We start from the raw sequence: 23,397 nt of genomic DNA on the forward strand, positions 1-23,397 counted from the left end.
ATAAAAGTGACCAAATAAAAAAAATCCTATAAAAAAGGCACTATAAAGGTAAATATTTGTATAAAGTTTAATAAGGTTTTCCCGTATTTTAAATAATAATTTAAGTATTTTTTAAAATTTTAAAAAATTTAATAATATTGTTTTTTTAATTTGAGTAGCAACTATGGAGTGTGTTAGGGCCTGGCGGTTTGTCAGAGAGCCGAACGTCGCTCTTCGAATTTACAGCTGGTATCCTCTTTCAATCCAAATTACAAAAATGCTATTTTGCTGCATGGGCTCAAAAAATAGACACCGTCGGATTAATTTCTTAAATATAAATCCACCGTCGGATCTAAGCTTCTAAAAGATTCCCGTGCGAAATTATAAATATTGGCTCTCGTCTCCATCGTCTCCTGTATCACTCACCTTTTTTCCATACCTTAATGGCGCGATTGTCCACAACCTTCTCTAGCTCCTACTCCGTCTGTTAATAATAATAATAATAATTATTATTATTGTTTCAATAATTCTCATGTTAATAATAATAATTCTAATTTCAAATAATGTTTTCTATTTTAATAACAATTTTTATAAAAGAGATGAGAGGTTAAAATGCAAAAAATCATTTTTAAAATGCCCAGTCAGTCAGCACATGCTGGCTGACTGACTAGCATTGATGTGATATCCTTATTGTAATTTTGACAAATAAAATGATCTTAGGACTAGTTTTGATAATATTAATAAAAATGACCAAATAAAAAAAAATCCTATAAAAAAAGGCAGTACAAAGGTAAATATTTTGTAAAAAGTTTATTAGAGTTTTCCTATATTTTAAATAATATTTTAAGTATTTTTTAATTTTAAAAAATTTAATAATATTGTTTATTAATTTGAGTAGCAACTATGGAGTGCGTTGGGGCCTGGCGGTTTGTCAGAGCCGAACGTCGCTTCAAAGTTTTTTTTGCCATCATTTAATAAGTGTAAACTTAGAATCAAACTCTATATTGTGTGCAGATGTCCACAAATTTACCCATGCCTTTGTTAAGATACTGAAATGTATAGCTTCAACTGTAGGAAGCTCGGACAGTATACCTATGCTGAGCTCAGGAGGTAAACTGATTCTGCCGATTTGATATAGCTCATCAGCATACCTATGCTAAGCTCAAGAGGTAATCTGATTCTGCCAATTTGATATAGCTCATCAGCTTTCTTCGTTATCACTGTCGTCCAGCTTTCAATAATTATATATTTATTAAAAAAAAAGAACAATACCTTTGAAAAAAAGACCAAAATATTCTTTGAATTTACAGCTGTACTCTCCTCTTTCAATCCAAATTAAAAAAAATGCCACGGATAAAATAAACGAAAATAAAAACCAATTAATGTAACATTATTAAATTCAGATTTATAATTTTTTTATTAAAAATAATTAAAAAAAAAGTAAATATTTATAAAAAGTTTATTAAGGTTTTCCCGTATTTTAAATAATATTTTAAGTACTTTTTAATTTTAAAAAATTAATATTATTGTTTATTAATTTGAGTAACAATTATGGAGTGCGTTGGGGCTGGCCGGCGTCGCTATTTGAATTTAGAGCTGTACCCTCCTCTTTCAATCCAAATTACAAAAATGCCACGTATTTTTGTTACATGGGCTCAAGAAAATAGACACCATTGGATTAATTCCCTAAATATAAATCCACCGTCGAATCTAAGCTTCTGGAAGATTCCCGTGCGAGATTATAAATATTGGCTTGCTCATTCATCGTCTCCATCGTCTCCCGTATCACTCACATTTTTCCCATATCCTAATGGCGTGATTGTCCCAACGTTCTCTAGCTCTAGCTCCCTGCTCCGCCGGTCGGTTAATAATAATAATAATAATTAATAATTACTGTTTTAATAATTCTCATATTAATAATAATAATAATTCTGATTTCAAAAAATATTTTTTATTTTTAATAACAATTTTTATAAAAGATACGAGATCAAGATAGTCATGTCTGAGCCATCTGGCACGGCATCCGTTGGTGCTGGCACCGCCGTTAACTAAACCGTTAAGACCATTGTCACCATCGAGTCGTTGGTGTGGTTTGGACTCGTACCACCATTTTCCATCTTCTTAATCAGTGATCTTACCTATTGGATTACCTGACACGTTTTGTTCAACAAGGTATTACTGTTGAATATCAGGGCCAATCTCGTTGCATAAGTTGTGAGGCTGGTGTCGTGGGTGGGGCTAGGGTCGAGGACTCGTGGGTGGCCAGGTTTGGGGTTTGGGTGCGGCCAGGTTTGGAGTTGTGGGTGCCAGGTTCGGGGTCATGGGTGCGGCCAGATTCGGAGTAGTGGGTGTCGGTTCGGAGTCATGGGTGTCGATTCGGAGTCATGGTGCCAGTTCGGGGTCGTGGGTGCGTAAGGGCTAAGTTTCTTGGGTGCCGGGTTCGGAGTTGTGGGGGCCAGCGTTCTGTGAATCAGTTGCCAGTTCGGTCCAACCACTCACATAAAACCAATTTTTTAATGAACTGCGAGTTAATAAAATAATTTTAAATAATTCTAATTTTAAATAATAATAATAATCAAAATATTTATAATAATAATAATTCTAATTTCAAGTAATATTTTTTATTTTAATAACAATTTAAAAGAAATGTTAAAAAACCCCATAAATAAGCTATTTAAAACATTATAAAAGAGATGAGGGATTAAAATAAAAAAAACTATTTTTAAAATACCCACTTAGCAGCACAGTCAACGCCCATGTACTGATTGTGCTGACTAGATATTGATGTGATGATTCTATGATCATTTTAACTGTCATTTTGACAATATTAATAAAAAAAAGCCAAATAGTGGGAAAACACCCCTTTTATATATTCTAAGTTTTTAGAGATTTTATGTGAAGTTTATTTCTCTCTAAAAAAACATTGAATAAAGATTTAATAGTAGTTATTGGGGTTGTTGTTCGTAATTTATTTATTGATTTATTTAATTTTTAGTCAACTTAATAATAAACCGACAGAAAAATACATTATTAGAAAAAAGAGAGTTTTTGGAAATACCTAAACTTGGTTCTACAATATGTGAATAATTTGAAAGAATTTTAGATTATTTTCAGTTAATTTTATAATGGTAATTTCTTTTTTATTATCCACCATTAGGATTAAAGCATGTGTAGATAACTTATTAATTATAATAATGATTATTATTATTCACAACTAAATGCTTTTTCATGTGAAGAAATAAGAATAATAATAAAAAAATCCCCCAAAACAGAAAATATATATATATAAACAGGACTTGACTGTAAACTTATGCTCATCTCATTGAAACATGTCTTCAAATGGGAACAAGTAAATAATAATTTATATTTGGAACGGGTGGCAGTTTTCATGGGTACAAACTCAATTTGAAAACTCTTCAACAAATTAACCAAAAGAAATTGTTAACATTTGTGAGCATTGGCAGATTATTACAAACAAGTTGAACAAAGTTGAAAGAAATTCAAATGAAATGATGAAGAATTATTTAAAATTGAACTTGAGCATTTGCAGCTCAAGCAATGTGTGGCCGGAAAAATAAGTTCATCAATTATCAACTGCACTGATTGTCTATACCAAAAGACGGAAGGCTTTTAGAGATGATCGCACAATGCTTTTGTGAAGTCTGATGTGGATGCGGTGCCACCGAGATCAACTGTTCGGTATTTCCCTTCGGCAATGGTGTTCAGTATGGCATTATGGATTCGATCAGCTTTATCGTTGAGATTTAAATGCCGCAACATCATGACTGAACTGAGGAGGAGCGCCGTCGGATTTGCAAGATTCTAGAAAAATGGTAAACAACCCCACAATTCATAAGCCATAAAAGAATAAAATCAATTCAAACATCAACAATATGCATTTCTTTTATTTTGAGAGGATAAGAGTCCAGGATTTAATAACGGAAAGGACTAGTCCTATAAAATAATTTCAGAAGGGCATGCCATTGGTCCCTAATGGTGGAACAATAGAATATATACCAAAACCATAAGCACATGTGCATGATCTATTGTCTGTGGTTTTTTAGATTTATGGTTATGAATGTCGATTTTCATATAATAGAAGCGATTAGAGACAAAACAGGGGAAACTGCATACCTTGCCAGCAATATCTGGGGCAGACCCATGCACAGCCTCTGCAAGAGCAATGCCCCCTTCACCGATGTTGCAACTGAAAGATGAAGTTTATGAGTGGGATGCAATATACCTATCAAATGCAAGATTGAGAAACAAAGTTGTCTACCTAGGAGTTAGGCCCAAACCGCCAATCAAGCCAGCACAAAGATCACTTATTATGTCTCCATAAAGATTAGGCATCACTAGCACATCAAAAAGTGATGGATTTTTCACAAGCTGCAACAAGCAAAACCACAATTGATAAAATAATTAACTTCAGTGACAGTTCGCATTTGCTTGATAATTTCTATTTGCATAATCATACCATCATGCAACAGTTGTCAATAATGACTTCCTCATAAGTTATCTCAGGATACTTCTCAGCAACCTCACGGCAACACTGCAAATACATGATATTAAAGCATACAGACATAGCTTTCCTATCTAAGAATTCGTATTATGATATGTGGCGGACCTTGAGGAAGAGACCATCAGTCTTCCTCATAATATTGGCTTTGTGTATGGCGGAGACTCTTTGTCGGCCATTGGCCTTGGCATAATGAAAAGCATACTCTGCCACCCTTAAACTTGCCTGACGGGTGATGATCTTGAGACTTTCTACAACACCGCGCACCACCTATGGTTGTTGAATTGCTTGATTATACAAACTAAAGATAATATCATGGGAAAATTCATTATTTAACACAAATGGGCTGACCTGGTGTTCCAAGCCACTATATTCCCCTTCTGTGTTCTCACGGATGGTGACGAGATTGACATTGTCATATCGGGTTTTATAGCCACTGAGGCTGTGGCAAGGACGGACGTTTGCATACAAACCAAGCTCCTTTCTTAGTGTAAGGTTCAAAGACCTGTGGCCTTTTCCAATAGGTGTAGCCATGGGCCCTTTCAACCCCACACGATTTCTTCGCACAGACTCCAAACTTTCCCATGTCAAAAAACTCTCTGTTCTCGGATCAACAGTGTCTGCCACAAAATGCTCTTCCCATTCAATAGGCACCTCAGCTGCATTAAACACCTGAATTCATGAAGATCAAATTAAACATGTCATTGTTTGAAAATGCATTGAAAGATGAACACAAGAAGTAAAATCACCCCCCAAAAAAAAAAAGTATTAAGTCTCCATAAAAAAGGCTCTATTTAACTATGATTTCTTAAAACCTTCAACTGCAAGTCTGGGTTAATATAGACCATTATAGCTGGGATAAATGGAAAACCTCTATGCATCATGTCTGAGTGAGATTCTTTTAATGACATTTGGCTTGCTAAAAATAAATGTCTAAAATAAGAAAATTACTACACCATATTTCTCTTCTAATATAATGAGAATGAACAGAGCGTCTATTTGCCTTTTCTTGTTTGTCAAAAATCCAAATTTCTAGAAAACAAAGATCACTCCATGTTCACTTCAGATTTTTGAGGATTTCACAATAAATAGTCAATGGTATACACAATAAATGGATATCATGCTCAACTATAAAAACATGGTTGTAAAAATTACTAAAGAACTCAGCATTGCAAGAATGAAAATAGTCTCTACTCTCTAGCACTTGAAAGTGCCCAGAAGTTCAAATATTAATTCTCTCTCAGACATTTCACTCTCAGAAGATGCAAACAAAAAATCCAGAAAATTTTCAATTTTAAACCATTGAAGGTACTATAAGAACATACACACACATACACAAACCAGAGATAATGGGATAACATGATCAGATAAGGCAAGGGACGATAACTTCAAGCAAAAAAGCAACAATCTAATCAGCCGGACTGCAAACCCCAACATATAACCAACTCATAAGATCATCTTCTAATTAACTCAATTCGAAAAACTACTGTAAAACTTTGCAGGTTGTTTCATTAGTGTTCCTATCAGAATCTTCTGTTTTACATAGGAAGTCTTTAAGTGATGAATTGTTCAATCGAGTGTTTCTTGAAAAAAAAGAAGAAAATACAACTGACTTGAAGTCACAGGACACTCAAGAATAAACCACAGAAATGGCATAACATGATATCACTGTAATAAAGGTAAGACTTTGCCAGTCATCAATCAATAATATGATGATCAAACAATATCAAAATATGCTAACAAAAGAATTCAAACAGCTTTCCAAACACAGAACAAACATAGACAAGACAAGAACCATAGAAGACAAGAACCAACAACCAATTAAGATATTATAAAAATAATAAAAATAAAAGCAGACCTGCTTAACAGATTCTGCAATCTCAGGACCAATACCATCGCCTGGAAATAGGGTAGCCCGGATAGGTTTGCTCGGAGACGCATCAGAGGAGAAAGCTCGTCCCAGTGATGGGAAAACCAAACACGAGATCTGGTCAACAGAGCTCCTCCGAAAAATGCTACGCAGCGCCATAGAGGAAGCTTGAAGGAGGACTACCACCACTACACCTGCATTATTTTTTAGATAAAAAACAATTTTGCCACTGAATTAATCCAAAACCTAACGAATTAAGATAGTTTGTCACAAAATCAAATGCAAACTCTTGAAAAACTTGAGAATTCAACAATCGACCTTCCTGCCAACTAGATCGGCCCAAAACAACAACTTCAACAGAGAAACACATATATCGCCCTAATATATACCGAAATTCCAAACTACCAATTCAAAGCCAGCATTATAGGCGACCACATCAAATTATGAATTTTTTTTCTCCAATAACTTTTAGCATAAAAAATAGATTCCTCAACCAATGGTACTGTTCCAAACTTCTTAGCAATCCATAAACCTCTTGATCACCAAAGAATTGAAACCATAACCTCTAAACCAAAACCAAAACTCCCAGCTGGAACCACCACCACACATGGAAATCAAAACCAACCAAAAAAACCCGAAAATCAGCGCATTACCTGGGTAAAGGCGTAGCCAGAGAGAGATCAAAGAGCGAAATCTAGAGACAAGAAGATCGAAGAGCAACGAGAGGGAGAGAGAAAGAGCTCAAATGAGACGGCGAGAGAGAAAGAGAGAGAGGTCGCCGGAGACGAAGAGAACCAAAAGAAGGACGATGCGGCATAATATAACACTGAGAAACTTAGTAGAGCCGTTGGATCAAACCATTTTGTGATTTAGGATGAATCAAACGGTCCAGATTAAGAACTGAGGTCAAGAGAGCGTGGGCTGACTCTGGGCTGGGCTACGTTTATTGGGCCTAACCTGAAAAACATTTGAGAGTTTTACAAAAACACCCCTGAATGTTTGATAATTATATATGAAGTTAGCATCTTATTTACTATTTATAATTTATTATTATTCTGTGAAAGAGCAATGAAGCATATTATGCACAGATGATTTATTTTATTTTGTTTTTATCTAAAAGCAATTTTTATCAAGAAAAATCAGTAATGTTAAAACGACAGAAGACATAATATAGTCAGACAATTATAGCTTCAAGACTGACCTTCATTAATGTCCAACAAAATACCACTTTAATAGCATCAAGAATACATTGGACTTTATCACATTCTCAAAGAACATGGGAATAAACTACAAACAACAAGTAATATATGCTCATATAAAGTGACTCAGAGTTGGTCATGAAAAGAAATCATCCTTCCTCCCCTTGATGTTGTCAGGCTGGCTTGTTTGAATCAGGAACATTCACTTGATGAAGATGGTGAGGAGAATTCAATTGCTCATGAATGTCCTTGAACTTATCCTTGAGCTTCTGAATCTGTGATCCAAAAAACCAGTACTTTGAAAAATCAATCTCTACTGCCATTTACTGATATATTTAAATGGTAAAGCATACTTTAAAAGATCGATGTTGTTACCCGTTTTAACTCGATCTCTAACTCGCGTTTCCGCTGACCAAGTGAATGCAGCAGCTGAGTGACGTCAAATATGTTGTCCAAGTCATCTTCGAATACAGACTCCAGGTCTTCTCTCAAAAGTGTTGGCAGTTTGTCAACCACCGGCATGAGAAGAAAGCAATTGAACTGAAAAAGAGACATCAGAGATATCAGATGGATATGCATGATCAAATGGCACTATGCTTTGTATATATTTGTCTGGCTTACGAACCTTCAATTCGGTGGATACCAGAAAATGTTCTTTGATGCCATGGAAAATCTGATGGACTAGCGCGTAAACAATCCTTTCAGATGAAGGAGCTAGCCTTCTGTTCCATAACGTGCTGTCTAGAAGATCGACAAGCCTTGCCTCTGTTGTATGAGAAATGTCAAAACTTGATTTTGATTCTACCTTCAACCTGGATTCTAATTTGTTGTCACTAATGGTTTGCCCGAAGGATGACTCTTGCGGAAGGGCTGAACAAGATAGGTTCGCACTGGAAGAAGAGTGTTCGGTGCCAGCAAATGAGTCTAAAAAGTGACGTAAACCCGCACGATTCTGTAATCCAGTGATTGGAATTTAGAAAACAAGAAAATAATAAACAATATCAATTTGAATACTGCAGAGTTTGTGCAAAAGTTCTTTAAGAAACCTTGTTGTGGAGGGACCAGGACACATAACGGGTGGTGCTTGTTAAATCCTCCATGCATCTGCCATAACATCATATAAACAAGACCAAATTAAGTGTACTCTCTGATGCTCTTTGACTTCAACTACTGGCTAGAATAACAAAATAAAAAGTTAACAGGAAGCTTTTGTCATAAAACTCATTGGTAAATGGGTTTATTTTATTCAAAGGGATCATAACTTGACAGCAATGATGCACAGGAAAGTATAGATGGAAGTGGTAAAGAACTTGAGCTGAACACCAGATGACATCTAAATGCAGCTCTCCCTTATTTTTCAAAGGAGAATCAATATATTCCCCCACACAAAAAAACCGCAATTATTGCAACTTGCAAGTGAAAATAACCAAAAACTCAATGAACAAACAACGCTTTTGAAGAATTTAAGTTATTTACTTATCACGGCATGCTCGCTCTGTTGATTCAGCAAAATTATTGAAAGCAACCTCAACACGCCTTAAAAACACTTCATGGCCACTGAGATATTCCCCATCTTTCTGTTAAATATAATTATTAGGCAGTGCACAGGAAAAGAGAACTTCAAAATTCAAAAGGAACAGATACCTGGAGTAGATATACAGAAATCGGGAGTAGCCTCTTCAATATGTACAACAGCCTAAATCCCAGCTGTTGCAAAAGACCAAAACAATTTTACATGGTGAAGATACACTAAAAATAATAAAGCAACAATTCTTTGTTTCTACTAAATCCCAGCTGTTGCAAATGACCATAACAATTTTACATGGTGAAGATACACTAAAAATAAGAAAGCAATAATTCTTTGTTTCTACACTGTATCCAAACATACAAATCTAGGAGAAATACTAGAGAAAGAGATGCATGTGCATATCAAATGGAATTAACTATTTCTGTGGAATTTTGACCTGAAGATAAGTCTCTAGGTTATTCAGCAGTGGCAAACTTAATGACAGATTCTCAATAGACATCGGATACTCTACTAAATAAGAGCACAAATAAGCCAATACACAGTTCATCTCTAAAAGGTGTCACTAGTTTCAGTTTTCACTTATAACTCACACTGGAGTCTTCTAAACTCTGCTGGAAACAACCTCTATTTCAAGTGTCTGTAAGGCAAGCTCAATAGAACAAAAGATAGGAAGACATGCTGAAGGAAATTCTTGCAAGACTGAGGCAATGGCATGTATTAGTTACAATTTGACTTTCTTGGTCTGTTTTGTTTGTTTGCAACATGGTTAGTTAAATGAACTAGCACATATCAAGGGGATGTATTAGAGCAACTAGAAGCCTACAGCGATTAATTTGGTAAATATGAATCTTAAGTCTGCATTTCTCATCCTATCAGCTTATGTATTTGAGTTAATTGAGTCCAAATAAAACATTTGGTTTGCATCTAACAGCATGCACAATTTTTTTTGCTAGGCAGGCTCATGTCAAAATATTAACGCATTACCTTGGATATCATTCAGAGGGCATACAATGTGCACCGAATGATATAAACTAACAAAGTTGTAATGAGCACACACCTGGTGAAGGAAAGGCTCAAAAGTGTCACGAGCTTTTGCAACAGCAATCACACATGCAGTCCTGACGACAAAAAATTAGAAATTGGGTTACCGCCTCGGAAAACCATGAATGACTAAATTTAGGAATAGAAAAGCTATAGATAGAAAAGGCTCAGAGAACCTAGAGTAGTTTGTTCCATCATGAATATCTTCAACCCCACATGCATTTACAATTTCTTCCCTTGTAATTGGGGGGCACTTGACACCGCCTACCACAAGACGGAATTCTGCCATTGCACGATGATATTGTGCACCGCCATAAAGACGCATACCTGCATTCTAAACACGAAGGCCACAGAATCTTACTTAATATCAAACAAGTGAATGCCATTGGTCAAACAAATTCCAGAATAGTAATCCAGGCTAAACAGAACTGACTCATCTGAACAACCTCAAAAATGTAATTCGGAATTTATTGGTTTGGAAAGTTCGCTTTGAACAAAGGTAAATATATATATAAGAAATCAAGAATGTGACTAAACAAAACAACCATAACAGACCAGCCCAGTTTTATAGTTCGGAAGACTACTGTGCAACAAATCTGTAAACCATATGCCATTCTTGGAGATGTTCTAAGAGTGAATGGAATCATGTTCAAGAATTTGCAAACTTTGCACAATCCTTCTTCCAGATGCTGAAAGACTTTATACCTTCTTTTATAAATGCGGAAAAAAAATTGAGAGGCGTGATTGATTCTGAGGTAATATCAATTTCCTAGGGACCCCAACCTCTTCATAATTTAGCATAAACTGTAAGATTAAAAATACATGTTCTCCACATGGTTTTTAAAACTTCATGCATCATTCTTGAAAAAATATAAGTATGAATAAACCAGTCCAGCAAAAGTAGCCCATGATTAAGATTTATGGGGAAAACAATCTAAAGTTACCAATATCATGATGAGCTATTCAGCCGCTATATGACTTACAGGCATCATCTTGGGAGGAAACTGCAGGCCATCAGTGCCTATAAAGGCTCCCCCATTGGTCCTCTCATCCTGAAGTGTTTCTCCTGTGACCAAAACCATGTAACATGAACAAGCAAACATATTCTGCAGATAAATATACTCGAAAATGACTAATTCCAGAACCAAATGTGTGAAATAAGGCAGTCATCTAGAGAATTGAGGAAAATAGGATCTTCTTACCAAACTTATCAGGAGGTGCCACCACCGTGCCTTTTAAAAGTAAAGATATCTGAAGAAAAGCAAAAAAATTTCTTAAAAGAAAAAATAATTTGCATTTGTTAATCAATGAAGTAGCAGGAGATTTGGTCTGTATAAACTTTCTAACTCAGAAAATTAGTAGGATTTTTATGAAAAGCAAAAGCTACCGAGTACCTTCATCAGAAATGAATCGTGGAAGGCTCGCCCTTTCTCTTTTAATTTTACTTCATCCAAATTACTGCATAATAGACAATTAAATAATTGGTTATATGATTGAAACATTACAACAAGAAAAAAAATTAAATGTACATACCTGATTTCTTGATTAATTTCACGTAGCTTTCTAGTTGCACTTCGATATTCCTTTTCAAGAAGTGGAATAATAAGTGGAACACAATCCATATACCTTCATATCAACATTTGAAATAAATTAAATAGATTCAATTAAATGTGTGCGTATGTGAGTGTGTGAAATTTAAATGTTGTTAGTGCTCACTCAGAGAAGTAACATAGATGTACCTTTTCCTAAGCAAATCTTCTAAGAATAACCTAAGGCTGCTTACACCTATTCTGCTTCTTTCTTCCCTAGTCAACAGCCTCCCTAACTTTTCCTCCAAGCATGCAATGTCTTCAATTTCCCTCAAAGAAATGGCCTACATTCAAACTTAAACAAATTAAGGGATAAGATAAAAGAACTATTAAGCGCATGAAGTATTCAATAACCATTTTGATCTCCACTTGGCCCTGCTAAATACAAATGCATCTACATTTAGTTAGAGAACCTTAATTTTTTTTAATACATTCCAAATGAAGAGTTCCCATTTATAGTTAAGCCTGTCAGAAAAGTAAAAAAACTGTATCTGTCATTGAATGAAGAACTCTCGCTAATTTTGTTAACACCAAGGTCAAGCATTCTATCAAAAGGGTAATCAATTTCCACCTTTCAGCTATCAACATACAAATAGGTGCAAATTAGTGGACTAAATGCTCAAATCAGGTAAGTAATAGACTTTAAGCAGGTTGGGTAGTTTAAGGTGCATGAGGATTTATTTGATGGACCAAATCAATTGTATCATGCTATGATATTAATAAAAAATTTGTGTAACTGGAACTGACAAAATTTAAAATTCAAACAGCTGGTGAAATTCCACAAAACTCAGAATCAAGTAGTTATAAAGAAACTGAACTTTTTTAAATTCTTCATTTGATCTGTAAACTGCATCATTTCCAGGACCAACTCTACCAGATGGTACAGAAGTAAAGAAGGGCGAGTCACCCAACAAGCAACCATCCAATGTATAAGCAGGTGGCTTAAGAAAAACTTCTACATCCGAAGACCTTGCAAATTGAGGAATCCTTGTGTCAAACTTTGTGGACACTATGACAGCCCTTGACAGCTCAGGATCAACCTGCAATACCAGATATTCCATCAGCATGCAAAGCAATACCAGATACCACCACCCCCACTCCCCAAACCCCCGCCCCCAAAACCCCAAAAAAAAATGTTGTACGAACTTGCATCACTATTCGGCGTGTAGTGGCATTACTCCAATCACTGCAGTCTTCCAGACACAATATAATGTACTCTTTTTGCTGCATTTTAGCTCGAACAAGTGCCTCAACGGCCCGAGCCTGGCTCTGCAAGATTCAATTTATCAAGAGAAAGTGATAATAGAAATAAGCAACTACCACAGGATCATAGGTTTCACACACTCACTCACACACACGCGCATATATGCCAAATTGAATGTTTTAAGCAGTTTATCAAACAATTACTACTCTGAAATATCAAATAAAGCTGATGACCTACATAACTAAAGTCAATCTTAGTTTATTATAAAAAAGAAACTATTTGTGGCTAACTGTAGAAATCCTGAAATGTGAACAGAAATTATATATAAGCAACAAATTGTGAAAACATTTCACTGGATACTCAAATCACAAAGAACCATCCAAAGAAAAAAGATCAATAGCCTATCTGAAATAAAAAGCTATGGATCCACATCAAACAAAATAAATTAAAAGATAATAAATTGTCATACCTGTAAAGCTCGATTTTTTCGACCTGGTGCAGGAGCAACAAGACCCGGAGTATCAATTATAGTAAGATTTGGACAATATTTATATTCAATTTTTATGATGATATCCTTTTCAGAAAACTGGCGTGGCTCATTCTCCAATCTCATGTTCTCTGCTTCAATATAAGCCTACAAAAACCATATGAGCCATATAAATCATAAATAAGTATTCATACCAGTGTAACTATGGGACTCATAAAATAGATAAAGCAGTCCAAATAAGGAAAACTCTCACTTTGTTCCACCGCTATTACAATCGATTTAATTTATACAAACGCAGGGAAAAGCATGAACTTGCTATCAGTTTTCAGAATGTTCCCAAATTTCCAGAAATTATTGTTCCTCTAAGGATTCCTCAACTGTAAAGGAGCCAAGCTCCAGTAGTTTTCCTATCTAACAAAAACACAGTGCCTCAAAGCATCCATGTCTTTTATCTGATTCAAATCTTCAACCATTTTAAAAATAACAAAACGTGGGAAAATCAGTAATCCTAACTATCAGTAGTTCATCAAATATTCCTATTCAATGTCTTCGAAATCGCTTGCTTTTGTTCCCTTAACCCAAGACAAACACGAACTCAAGTCATGCCAAAATCAAATCATCCACATTTCCATTAGTTTTCTCACTCTGCCCTGAAATGGCTCAAAGCCTCAAACCATTCCCATCAAACACAAAAACAACTCAAAATCTAGAAAACAACCTGAATGTCGGGGAGTGACATGACCCGCGGCTCAGCCGCGGGATCGCCGGAGTCGGGAACGAGCCGGCAGCGGGGAATCTCACAGGAAGGGTCGTAAGTCATGTGGAGAGCAATAGGGCGTCGGGTTTTGGTCCCTCCCCCAACGTGATTGAACTGGAATCCCATAAGAGCCTCGACAAGCGCGCTCTTCCCATCCGTCTGGTGCCCGACGACGAGCACAGCCGGGGCGTCGACCCTAGTCTCAAACTCCCTCGCCAAGCCATGCAGCTCATTGTAGGCTTCATAGAGCCTCCCTGCCGAGGACTCCTCCAAGGTATCGTCGTCGTCGATGTCGTCGGCGGTAGCGGCGGCGAGCACGGCGGGGTCCATGGAAGCGGATGGAGAGGAGATGAAGGGGAGGTGGAGGAGCGAGCTTGGTGCCTTTTATAGTTGGGGTTTTGTTAGCGAGCGAGCCGAGCGACTTCATTGGATGCAAAAGGTGGGATCGAGCGCGTGAGAATCACGTGATAGTGGAGGCCTATCAAGCATGAATGATGAATAATGGCTCACGTGATTTGATGATCCGTGCGACTTGTCCGCATCTCGAGGCGTGATTTATTGCACTAATCACTGTTTACGTTTTTTTTTTTTTATAATAATAATATTAAGTTTAATATATACGTTTTTAAGTTTTTTTTCTTTTTACTCGTTACAATTATCCAATTCACACCATTTAAAAAATTAATTAAAATTAATTGGGTCTCTATATTTTATAAAAAAATTTATTACTTTTCAAAACTACTCCGATTTAAAACTTAACAAGGGAATTATATGATTTAATGCTAAATTAATTATGATTTATTAAAAATTATACAAATACATTAAATTAAAAAATAAATTTAAAACACATTATTTAATATTGTATAAAAAAAATGGAAGAATTATATATATATATATATATATGAATAATTGAACTTTATGTATGTTGACTTTTTAATATATGTGTATATATAGGAAATAAATGTATAAAATCTCAGAGAACATTGTAAATGAATGTCTGACGACTTTGTGGAGAAAAAAAATATTGAAGAATGTTATTAATTTGTTTTTGCTTTGTTTTCAGAGTTATTTTTTTTATATGGAAAAATTAATATAACTATAAACAAATGCATGTTTGGCCCTTGACAAAATACAAAGGAAAAAAGGGCATGAAATGTAATTAAAAAGAGTGCTCAAAATATTGTTTTGGTTTGCAATGTTTGATTTACATTATGTAAATATACAATTTTACATAAATCAGATATAACTGATGTTGTTACCTTCTGTTTGACAATTAGGCACTTGCTAAGTAACACCTTAATTGGTTTAAAAAAAAGCTTGTTTGTATTGTGAAACATATATATACATAGAGGACCTTGTAGGTGTGAGTCAGTCAATTTATGGGTTAATTTTTTTGGGAGTGTATCAAACTATAGTCATTTTTCATTATAAAATCTGAACTTCAATTTGAATCAAAATGATTATCCAATTTTAATTTTGTTTTACAAAATAACTACTCGAGATATTCCGACCAATTTATTTTGATGATATAAATACCAAAAATTCTCTGTCAACATATACATGCACACTGTACGCACAATTGACAATTTTATTTCACATGCTCAGAAAATTCTAACATCAAACCATCAAAAATAGACCAAAATCTCTTCAGTGACCATCCAATGAAACAAAATTAAAGTTGAATAATCATTTTAATTCAAATTGAAGTCAAAAAACGGACCATAATTTGATATCCTATAAAAAAATTTACCCAACAATTTATATACAGTCAATTTATATACATTATACAACAGTGACAGTAATAATAGTAACTCAACACAATTTCTTATATAAATAATAACTATTTGATGATTATTTAACAACTATTATAAAAAATGCCTGACATTTTTCATATACATAAAAATATATATATACACACTACCGAAGGTTGGGGTCAATCCCTGTATCAGATTATATAAATAAATTGGTTCCTTCTTTTTAATGCATCAGGGAACATTCACCAACAAAACTAGCAGTTTGATGCTGTTCAAAGTAAGGGCATACAGGATCACAAGTTCACAACAAGGCAGCAAGAACAAACCAATGAGACAGCAACATGAGAGATAGTCCAAAAGCTAGTCATACTAGTACTAACTACATACATTTGGAAGATATATTTAGAATATTCTAACAAGCAGAGACTTAAACAGTGCATCAGAAGCAAGCATCACTGTATCCATGGTGCAGGCATGTCCCCCACAAAGATTGGCTTAATTGGCTTCAGTTTTCTCAAGGGCTGTGAGAGAGAGAAAAAAAAAGAATAAGTATCAGGAATGCAAACTAAGAATACATGCATGTAGAGCAAAATGAAAGCTAAATGCTTTTTATGAGCAAGAGATATTACAGTTGTAGTTAAGGAGCTTCTCAATGAGGTCGACGTGTGTCATAAGCATCCGCCGGCAACAATAACGAACAAGACCTAAGGCATCCAGAGCGTCCCTGAAGACATCCCATCCCGTGCAAGTTAATTTGTCAATAAGATGATTGCGATGTCAAAAGCTATGCAAAGAATTTAAAATCTTTATCGATTATCATAAAATGACAACCTGTTGCGCAACAATCAAACAACTTTATAAAGTATCCTAGTAGTGTATCTCTACCATAAAAACATAGATAGCTTTTCTCTGTATTGCAGGTGCAACAGTCTTTTCTTAATGTGTACCAAGGAGGAGATATTTCTCTCAAGAACCCCTTGTTTTCAGATCGGAGTATAGTTCTAACTTCCGTCAGATATTCAACTTCTAAATTACCCATCGCGAAATCGGTCCACGACAAAATTAGAATTCATAGTGACCAAAAACTAACTAATTCATTAGTAAGAGCATCGAACCCAGTTTACACTAACATCTTCAGTAGAATCATTAAATAGGCACTATTCAAATGCTTCTCATCTAGAAGGGCACAAGGAGAACTTCCACATCAACATCCACTGGTGGAAAATACTAGCACTTCAGAACAGAATTGATACAGAAGATGACCATCAACAAAAAACTTGATTATATGCACAACTGAAGACGGTTGAAGAACTGATTGCTCAAGGTTTAACAAACAGTTTTAGATATAAAGTTATCCTGACATCAATCCATGCAATTTCAATCCAACTTTTGATCTAACAGACCTCGAATATAGTGCATTATTAAATTATAAGGAGTAAGACAGTACAGAAAGGCTCAACCACTCAAGTCATTCTAAAACTGGCTATCTATGCCCCCCTTGATTAGATCTGAAGAAGCCTTATATAGGAGAAACTTAGTAGTCACTCATCTAATGCCAAACTAACGCTGTAGTAACTCCTCTTAATTTATGTCTTTTTCCCCATAACCTGAAAAACTTAGCAAAAAAAAAACACACCTTTTGCCACAAATCTCTACATTTAATAACAATAAACACAATAAAAGGACAATATACAATCAAAGCCACAATTTCTCTTGCATCAACCATGATAACATCAAAGTAATGGCACACAGTCCGCAATTTATTTTGCATGCTCATAAAAAATCACAATGTACATATACAATTTGATGCATTAACTAGATAAGCCCAAACCCTAAGTGCCATAACATTTTTTTGCAATACTTTAGATGCTAAAAAAAAAAAAACTAGAACTATCAAGAACGAATCATGATAGTTGTGCAGCGACAATTACACATATGAATTTCTATGAATTTTTCAATTCATCAATGCTAACATGATTATCTCCACAGAACTTCAGCAGACGCCATGAGAACAATACTTTGTTCACAAAAAAAATCTCAATCAACCAAATCAAAGCCAGGATTTAGTAATTTAAACAGTAATTTAATTTCTGGATAAACAACGGTAAAGAACAAAATTTGAAGCCATTGATCAAATCAAAAACCTAAAAATTACATCAATACAATAAAATCATCAATTTTCTCACCCCTCGGAGTAGTCCGCCTGGAGAAGATCCAGATACGTGTCCCACTTGTTACCAATCACCTGCGAAAAAAACCAGATAAACAGAAAGCTCGCAAATCTCCAAAACCCTAGAAAAAAAAGGAATAGAAATCCAAACCCTAGAGAGGAGAATGCGACATCAATTGATACCTTTCCGCAGGTGAAGCACCGTACGGGGATGATCATCTTCGCTTGCCTTCGATCGCCGCCGGGTAAGCTCAGAGATTCGTCTCCGTGGAATATCAGGAATTCAGGATGGTTAGGGTTGCTCTAATATTAAATTATTTTTTAATAATAATTATTATTATTTAATTTTTAAAAATATTATATATTCTTTTTCTTTTTTCTTTTTTTAAGTTAAGGTCTGCCTTGAAAAAAAAACAAAAACAAAGAAACAAATGCGTATTTATTTAACCTTATGGAAAAGTATTACAATGAAAACAAAGCATTAACATTCTGGGCGGGTGCGCGGATCGGGTGAAAACCCTGGTGGGTCCCAAAGTCCATCGCCCTGATTAACCCGGACTGACTAAGGCATCAGTCTTGATCGGTGGGTTATTGTAATGAACCCCTTTAGTCTCACATTGGCTATGAGATGGACTCCTTATATGCATATAAGTTATGGGTATCCTTTACCACTAGATCTGTCTTTTGGTGACATGTTCTCCACACTTGTGTGCATAATAGGCTCCCCTTGCTTTAATCATCTCCAGAGTTTTCTCCATGACAAACTTGACATTCCTAGTTAAATACAACCTCCTGAGAAAATGAGAGTGTGGAGGCCTGGTTTGGGGGGTGGATGCCGCCGAGACGACAAACAAGGGGGTGGGTGCCACTGCAGCTGCCAGATGCTCAGTGGTGGCTGCCGCCGAGACGACGAACAAGGGTGGGTGCCGTCGCAGCTAGCGAATGCTCAATGGTGGCTACCGCCGCAGGTGCCGTCGAGACGACGAACAAGGGGTGGGTGCCGCCGCAGCTGTCGGGTGCTAAGTGGTGGGTGCCACCGGGACGACGAACAGGGGGTTAGGTGCTGCCGCAGTTGCCGGATGCTCAGTGGTGGATGCCGCCGCAGGTGCCGCCGAGACGACAAACAGGGGTTGGGTGCCACCGTAGCTGCCGGATGAGAAGTGGTGGCTACCGCCGCAGGTGCCGCCGAGATGACGAACAGGGGGTGAGTGTCGTCACAGCTGCTGGATGCTCAGTGGTGACTGTCGTCGCAGGTGCCGCCGAGAAGAGGGGTGGGTGTCGCCGCCGCTGCTGGATGCTCAGTGGTGGCTGCCGCCGCAGGTGCCACCGAGACGACGAACAGGAGGTGGAAAATGCCAGTCCTTGCCTCAGAATTAAATAAGATATTAACCTCGTATTATTATAGTCAATGGGTTTTTTATTATTATTTTAGAAGTGATCTGAACCACATCAACACTTTGGACAGGAAAAGAAATGAGATCATCAGACCATCTGAGAGTGGGACTGATATTTTTCAAACGGTAAAATAAAGTGACTGATAATGGATAAATTATAATTATATTAATAATGTCAATAATTAATTTATAATAATAATAATTATTATTATTTATTTTTTTTAAATATTCTCTATATATATATTGAGTTTAGGACTAAATTTGAAAAAAAAAAAAACAAAAACAAAAACAAACAAACTTTATCCGCTGTCAGTCCCTTTATTTTCACATTTGTAAAATACCAGTCCTTGCCTTAGAATTAATACGAACAAGGGGTTGGGTGCCGCCGCAGTTGCCGGATGCTCAGTGGTGGGTGACGCCGTAGGTGCTGGATGTTGAGTGGTGGGTGCCGCCGCAGGTACCGCCGAGACGACGAACAAGGGATCGCCGCAGCTGCCGAATGCTCAGTAGTGGCTGTCGCCGCATGTGCCACTGAGACAGCGAATAGGAGGTGGAAAATGTCAGTCATTGTCTCAGAATTAAATAAGATATTAACCTCGTATTATTATAGTCAATGTGTTTATTATTATTATTTTAGAAGTGATCTAAACCACATCAACACTTTGGACAGTAAAAGAAATGAGATTATCAGACCATCTGAGAGTGGGACTGATATTTTTAAAACGGTAAAATAAAGTGACTGATAATGGATAAATTATAATCATATTAATAATGTCAATAATTAATTTATAATAATAATAATTATTATTATTTATTTTTTTAAATGTTATATATATATATATATATATATATATTGAGTTTAGGACTAAATTTGACAAAACAAAAAAACAAAAAAACAAAAAAACAAACAAACTTTATCCGCTGTCAGTCCCTTTATTTTCACATTTGGAAAATACCAGTCCTTGCCTCGGAATTAATACTGAGCAGGGGTTGGGTGCCTGCAGCTTGCTTCGGGATGCTCGATGGTGGGTGACGCCCTGCAGTCTCGGGTGTTGAGTGGTGGGTGCTGCCGCAGGTGTCGCCGAGAAGACGAACAGGGGGTTGGGTGCCGCCGCAACTGCCGGATGCTCAATGGTGGCTTCCGCCGCAGGTGCTGCAGAGACGACGAACAAGGGGTGAGTGTCGCCATAGCTGCTGGTTGCTTAGTGGTGGATGCCGTCGCAGGTGCCGCCGAGACGACGAACAGGAGGCGGAAAATGCCAGTCCTTGCCTCAGAATTAAATAAGATATTAACCTCATATTATTATAGTCAATGTTTTTTTAATTATTATTTTAGAAGTGATCTGAACCACATCAGCACTTTGGATAGGAAAAGAAATGAGATCATCAGATCATCTGAGAGAGGGACTGATATATTTCAAACGTGAAAATAAAGTGACTGACAATGGATAAATTATAATTATATTAATAATGTCAATAATTAATTTATAATAATAATAATTATTATTTATTTTTTTAAAATGTTTAATATATATATATATATATATATTGAGTTTAGGACTTAATTTGACAAAAAAAACAAAAAAACAAACAAACAAACAAACTTTATCCGCTGTCAGTCCCTTTATTTTCACATTTAGAAAATGTCAGTCCTTGCCTCAAAATTAAATAAGATATTAACCTCGTATTATTGTAGTCAATGTTTTTTTTATTATTATTATTTTAAAAGTGATCTGAACCATATTAGTCCCTTTATTTTTTTTATTTGTGTCTTATGAGAGTGAAATATCTGACAGAATTAATATTTGAACTTCTAGGCACTTTCAAGTGCTACAGACTATATATAATTATTCTTGCAAAGCTGAATTCTTTAGTAATTTTTACAATTATGTTTTTTATAATTGAGCATGATATTGATATCCGTTGATTGATTGTGAAATCCTCAAAAATCTGAAATGAGCCTAAAGTTCTCTTTCTTTGAAATTTGTATTTGTATTTTTTTTTTTAAAAAAAAAGGTAAATGGATTCGCTGTTCTTTCTCCTCATAATACTAGAAGAGAAATATTGTATAGTAATTTTGTTATGAGCTTTTAGACATTTATTTTTAATAAGTCAAATATCAATAAAAGAATCTCACTTGGAGGTGATGTATCGAGGTTTTCCATTTGTTTAAGCTATAATAGTCTATAACAACTTAGACTTGCAGAGTTAACGTGCTTTAGTAGGTCATGGTTTTTATGGAAACTTACTACCTTTTTTTTATGTCTTGTGTTTATTTATCCGTGCATTTTTAAACATTGTATAATATTTAGAATTGCCCTAGTCAAAATACCTCCTTCATTCTCTTAATATTTTTTTGTCCGCATGAGGTATCTTTATCATGCATTTTAGAAAAAGTTGGTCACTTATCCTAACTGTGATTAGGTTTTTCGTTATAAAATCTGAATCAATATTAAATAATAGGGTAAACAACACAAATGGCCACCCACTTATGCGGTTGTTTCTGTTTTAGTCACTCACTTTAAAAAAGTTACGATTCGGTCACTTACATTTGTTATTGTGTTTTTTTTAGTCATCGAGCCTTACGGCGTTAACAGAGAGCCAACGTGGCTTGCCACGTCGCACACGCTCAGGTAAACAAGTTCACACGTGGATGCAAGCCACGTTGGCTCTCCGTTAACGATGTAAGGCTCGGTGACTAAAAAAAACACAATAACAAATGTAAGTGATCGAATCGTAACTTTTTTTAGGTGAGTGACTAAAACAGAAACAACCGCATAGATGGGTGACCATTTGTGTTGTTTGCCCTAAATAATATTAAAATTTAGTAAAATTTTTCAAAATTTTCAAATTTCATTCAAGTACATAACATGGTGAATAAAAAAACTTCAACGTCGCTAATTATATAAATTTACAAAAATAATAATTAAAAAAATCTTAAAAAGTTTATTAGCGTTGGGGCTGGCGGCTTGTCAGAGACGCGTCCCTTTGTCAGAGACGAAGGTCATGTACCATCCTATTTGAATTAAAATTACAAAAATGCCATTATTGTTGCATGGGATCAAAAAATATTGACCATCGGATTAACCCTAATATTAATCTACGGTTGGATCGAATCTTCTCGAAAAGACGAGATTGTAAATATCAGTTCCATCGTCAACATCGTCTCATCTCCACTACACTAACCTTTTCCCTATAACCTCAATAGCGAGATTCTCAGCAACTCTCTCTAGCTCTCTGCTCCGCCGGCCAGTCATGCTTGCGTTGAAGACCTTCATCAATCCCCTGGCCATGAGGGCCAATGCTCCCCAAAAACTCATATTGGATAACCCCAGCCCGGTGGCAGCTCCCAGCACTCAACATCCAGAACCTCTTCCTGCTGCGGCACCCACTCCACCGAGTCAGGTACTGATCGTTGTCTCGGTGTCACCTGCGACCGAACCCACCCCCGAGTCATCAGGTACTGTTCTTCATCTCGGCGGCAGCCACCCCTGCAGGTGCGGCACCACCCACACCACTATTCATCATCTCGGCCGCACCTGTGGCGGCGCCAACCCCCCAAATCCACTCTCATTTCTGGCGAAGTTCCATTTAACCATGAATGCCAATGTAGTCTTGGAGAAAACCATGGAAGTGCTTAAAGCTGGGGGGCCAAAGCTAAGGGTCTGTTTGGCTGCAAAATAAAAAAAATATGGCATAATTTTATTATGTAGGAAGTGCAAGTGATTATTACAGAAATTGTGACATATTTTATTCTTATAGAATGAGTGTTTGGTTAACAAAAAAAAAATTACGGAGACTGAGCGATCGACCACTGGATAATCAGTGGACCGGTGGCTGATTGCCGGAGGTCAGCCGGACAACTGGTAGACCACCGGTCGATGGTCGAACCACCGGTGGATGATC

The 23,397-nt window shown here is 36.2% G+C and overlaps 3 protein-coding genes across 3 annotated transcripts; all 3 read right to left on the reverse strand.

Moving 5' to 3' along the window:
• Positions 1 to 3,313: 3,313 nt before the first annotated feature.
• LOC120253001 (isocitrate dehydrogenase [NAD] catalytic subunit 5, mitochondrial-like) lies at positions 3,314 to 7,174 on the reverse strand. The gene is made up of 8 exons (XM_039261236.1): positions 7,022 to 7,174; positions 6,357 to 6,562; positions 4,850 to 5,170; positions 4,607 to 4,768; positions 4,457 to 4,531; positions 4,259 to 4,368; positions 4,114 to 4,186; positions 3,314 to 3,801 (listed from the first exon to the last, which is right to left on the reverse strand). The coding sequence occupies exons 2-8, from the start codon at positions 6,525 to 6,527 to the stop codon at positions 3,610 to 3,612; spliced, it is 1,104 nt and encodes a 367-aa protein (XP_039117170.1). The 5' UTR covers positions 6,528 to 6,562; positions 7,022 to 7,174; the 3' UTR covers positions 3,314 to 3,609.
• Positions 7,175 to 7,539: 365 nt separating this feature from the next.
• On the reverse strand, positions 7,540 to 14,543 carry LOC120252975 (dynamin-like protein ARC5). Its single transcript, XM_039261195.1, has 17 exons — positions 14,135 to 14,543; positions 13,399 to 13,563; positions 12,872 to 12,994; positions 12,544 to 12,765; positions 11,876 to 12,009; positions 11,670 to 11,762; positions 11,531 to 11,594; positions 11,339 to 11,387; positions 11,120 to 11,202; positions 10,313 to 10,470; positions 10,153 to 10,213; positions 9,212 to 9,274; positions 9,044 to 9,144; positions 8,614 to 8,671; positions 8,193 to 8,519; positions 7,943 to 8,107; positions 7,540 to 7,842 (listed from the first exon to the last, which is right to left on the reverse strand). Exons 1-17 carry the CDS (start codon positions 14,501 to 14,503, stop codon positions 7,741 to 7,743), a joined length of 2,337 nt encoding a protein of 778 aa, XP_039117129.1. The 5' UTR covers positions 14,504 to 14,543; the 3' UTR covers positions 7,540 to 7,740.
• A 1,580-nt stretch (positions 14,544 to 16,123) lies between these two features.
• Positions 16,124 to 18,417, reverse strand: LOC120252914 (DNA-directed RNA polymerase subunit 10-like protein). The gene is made up of 4 exons (XM_039261109.1): positions 18,281 to 18,417; positions 18,114 to 18,172; positions 16,557 to 16,651; positions 16,124 to 16,448 (listed from the first exon to the last, which is right to left on the reverse strand). Exons 1-4 carry the CDS (start codon positions 18,314 to 18,316, stop codon positions 16,423 to 16,425), a joined length of 216 nt encoding a protein of 71 aa, XP_039117043.1. The 5' UTR covers positions 18,317 to 18,417; the 3' UTR covers positions 16,124 to 16,422.
• Positions 18,418 to 23,397: the final 4,980 nt, after the last annotated feature.

Source organism: Dioscorea cayenensis, chromosome 25 (genome assembly GCF_009730915.1).
Source record: "Dioscorea cayenensis subsp. rotundata cultivar TDr96_F1 chromosome 25, TDr96_F1_v2_PseudoChromosome.rev07_lg8_w22 25.fasta, whole genome shotgun sequence".
NCBI classification, from domain to species: domain Eukaryota; kingdom Viridiplantae; phylum Streptophyta; class Magnoliopsida; order Dioscoreales; family Dioscoreaceae; genus Dioscorea; species Dioscorea cayenensis.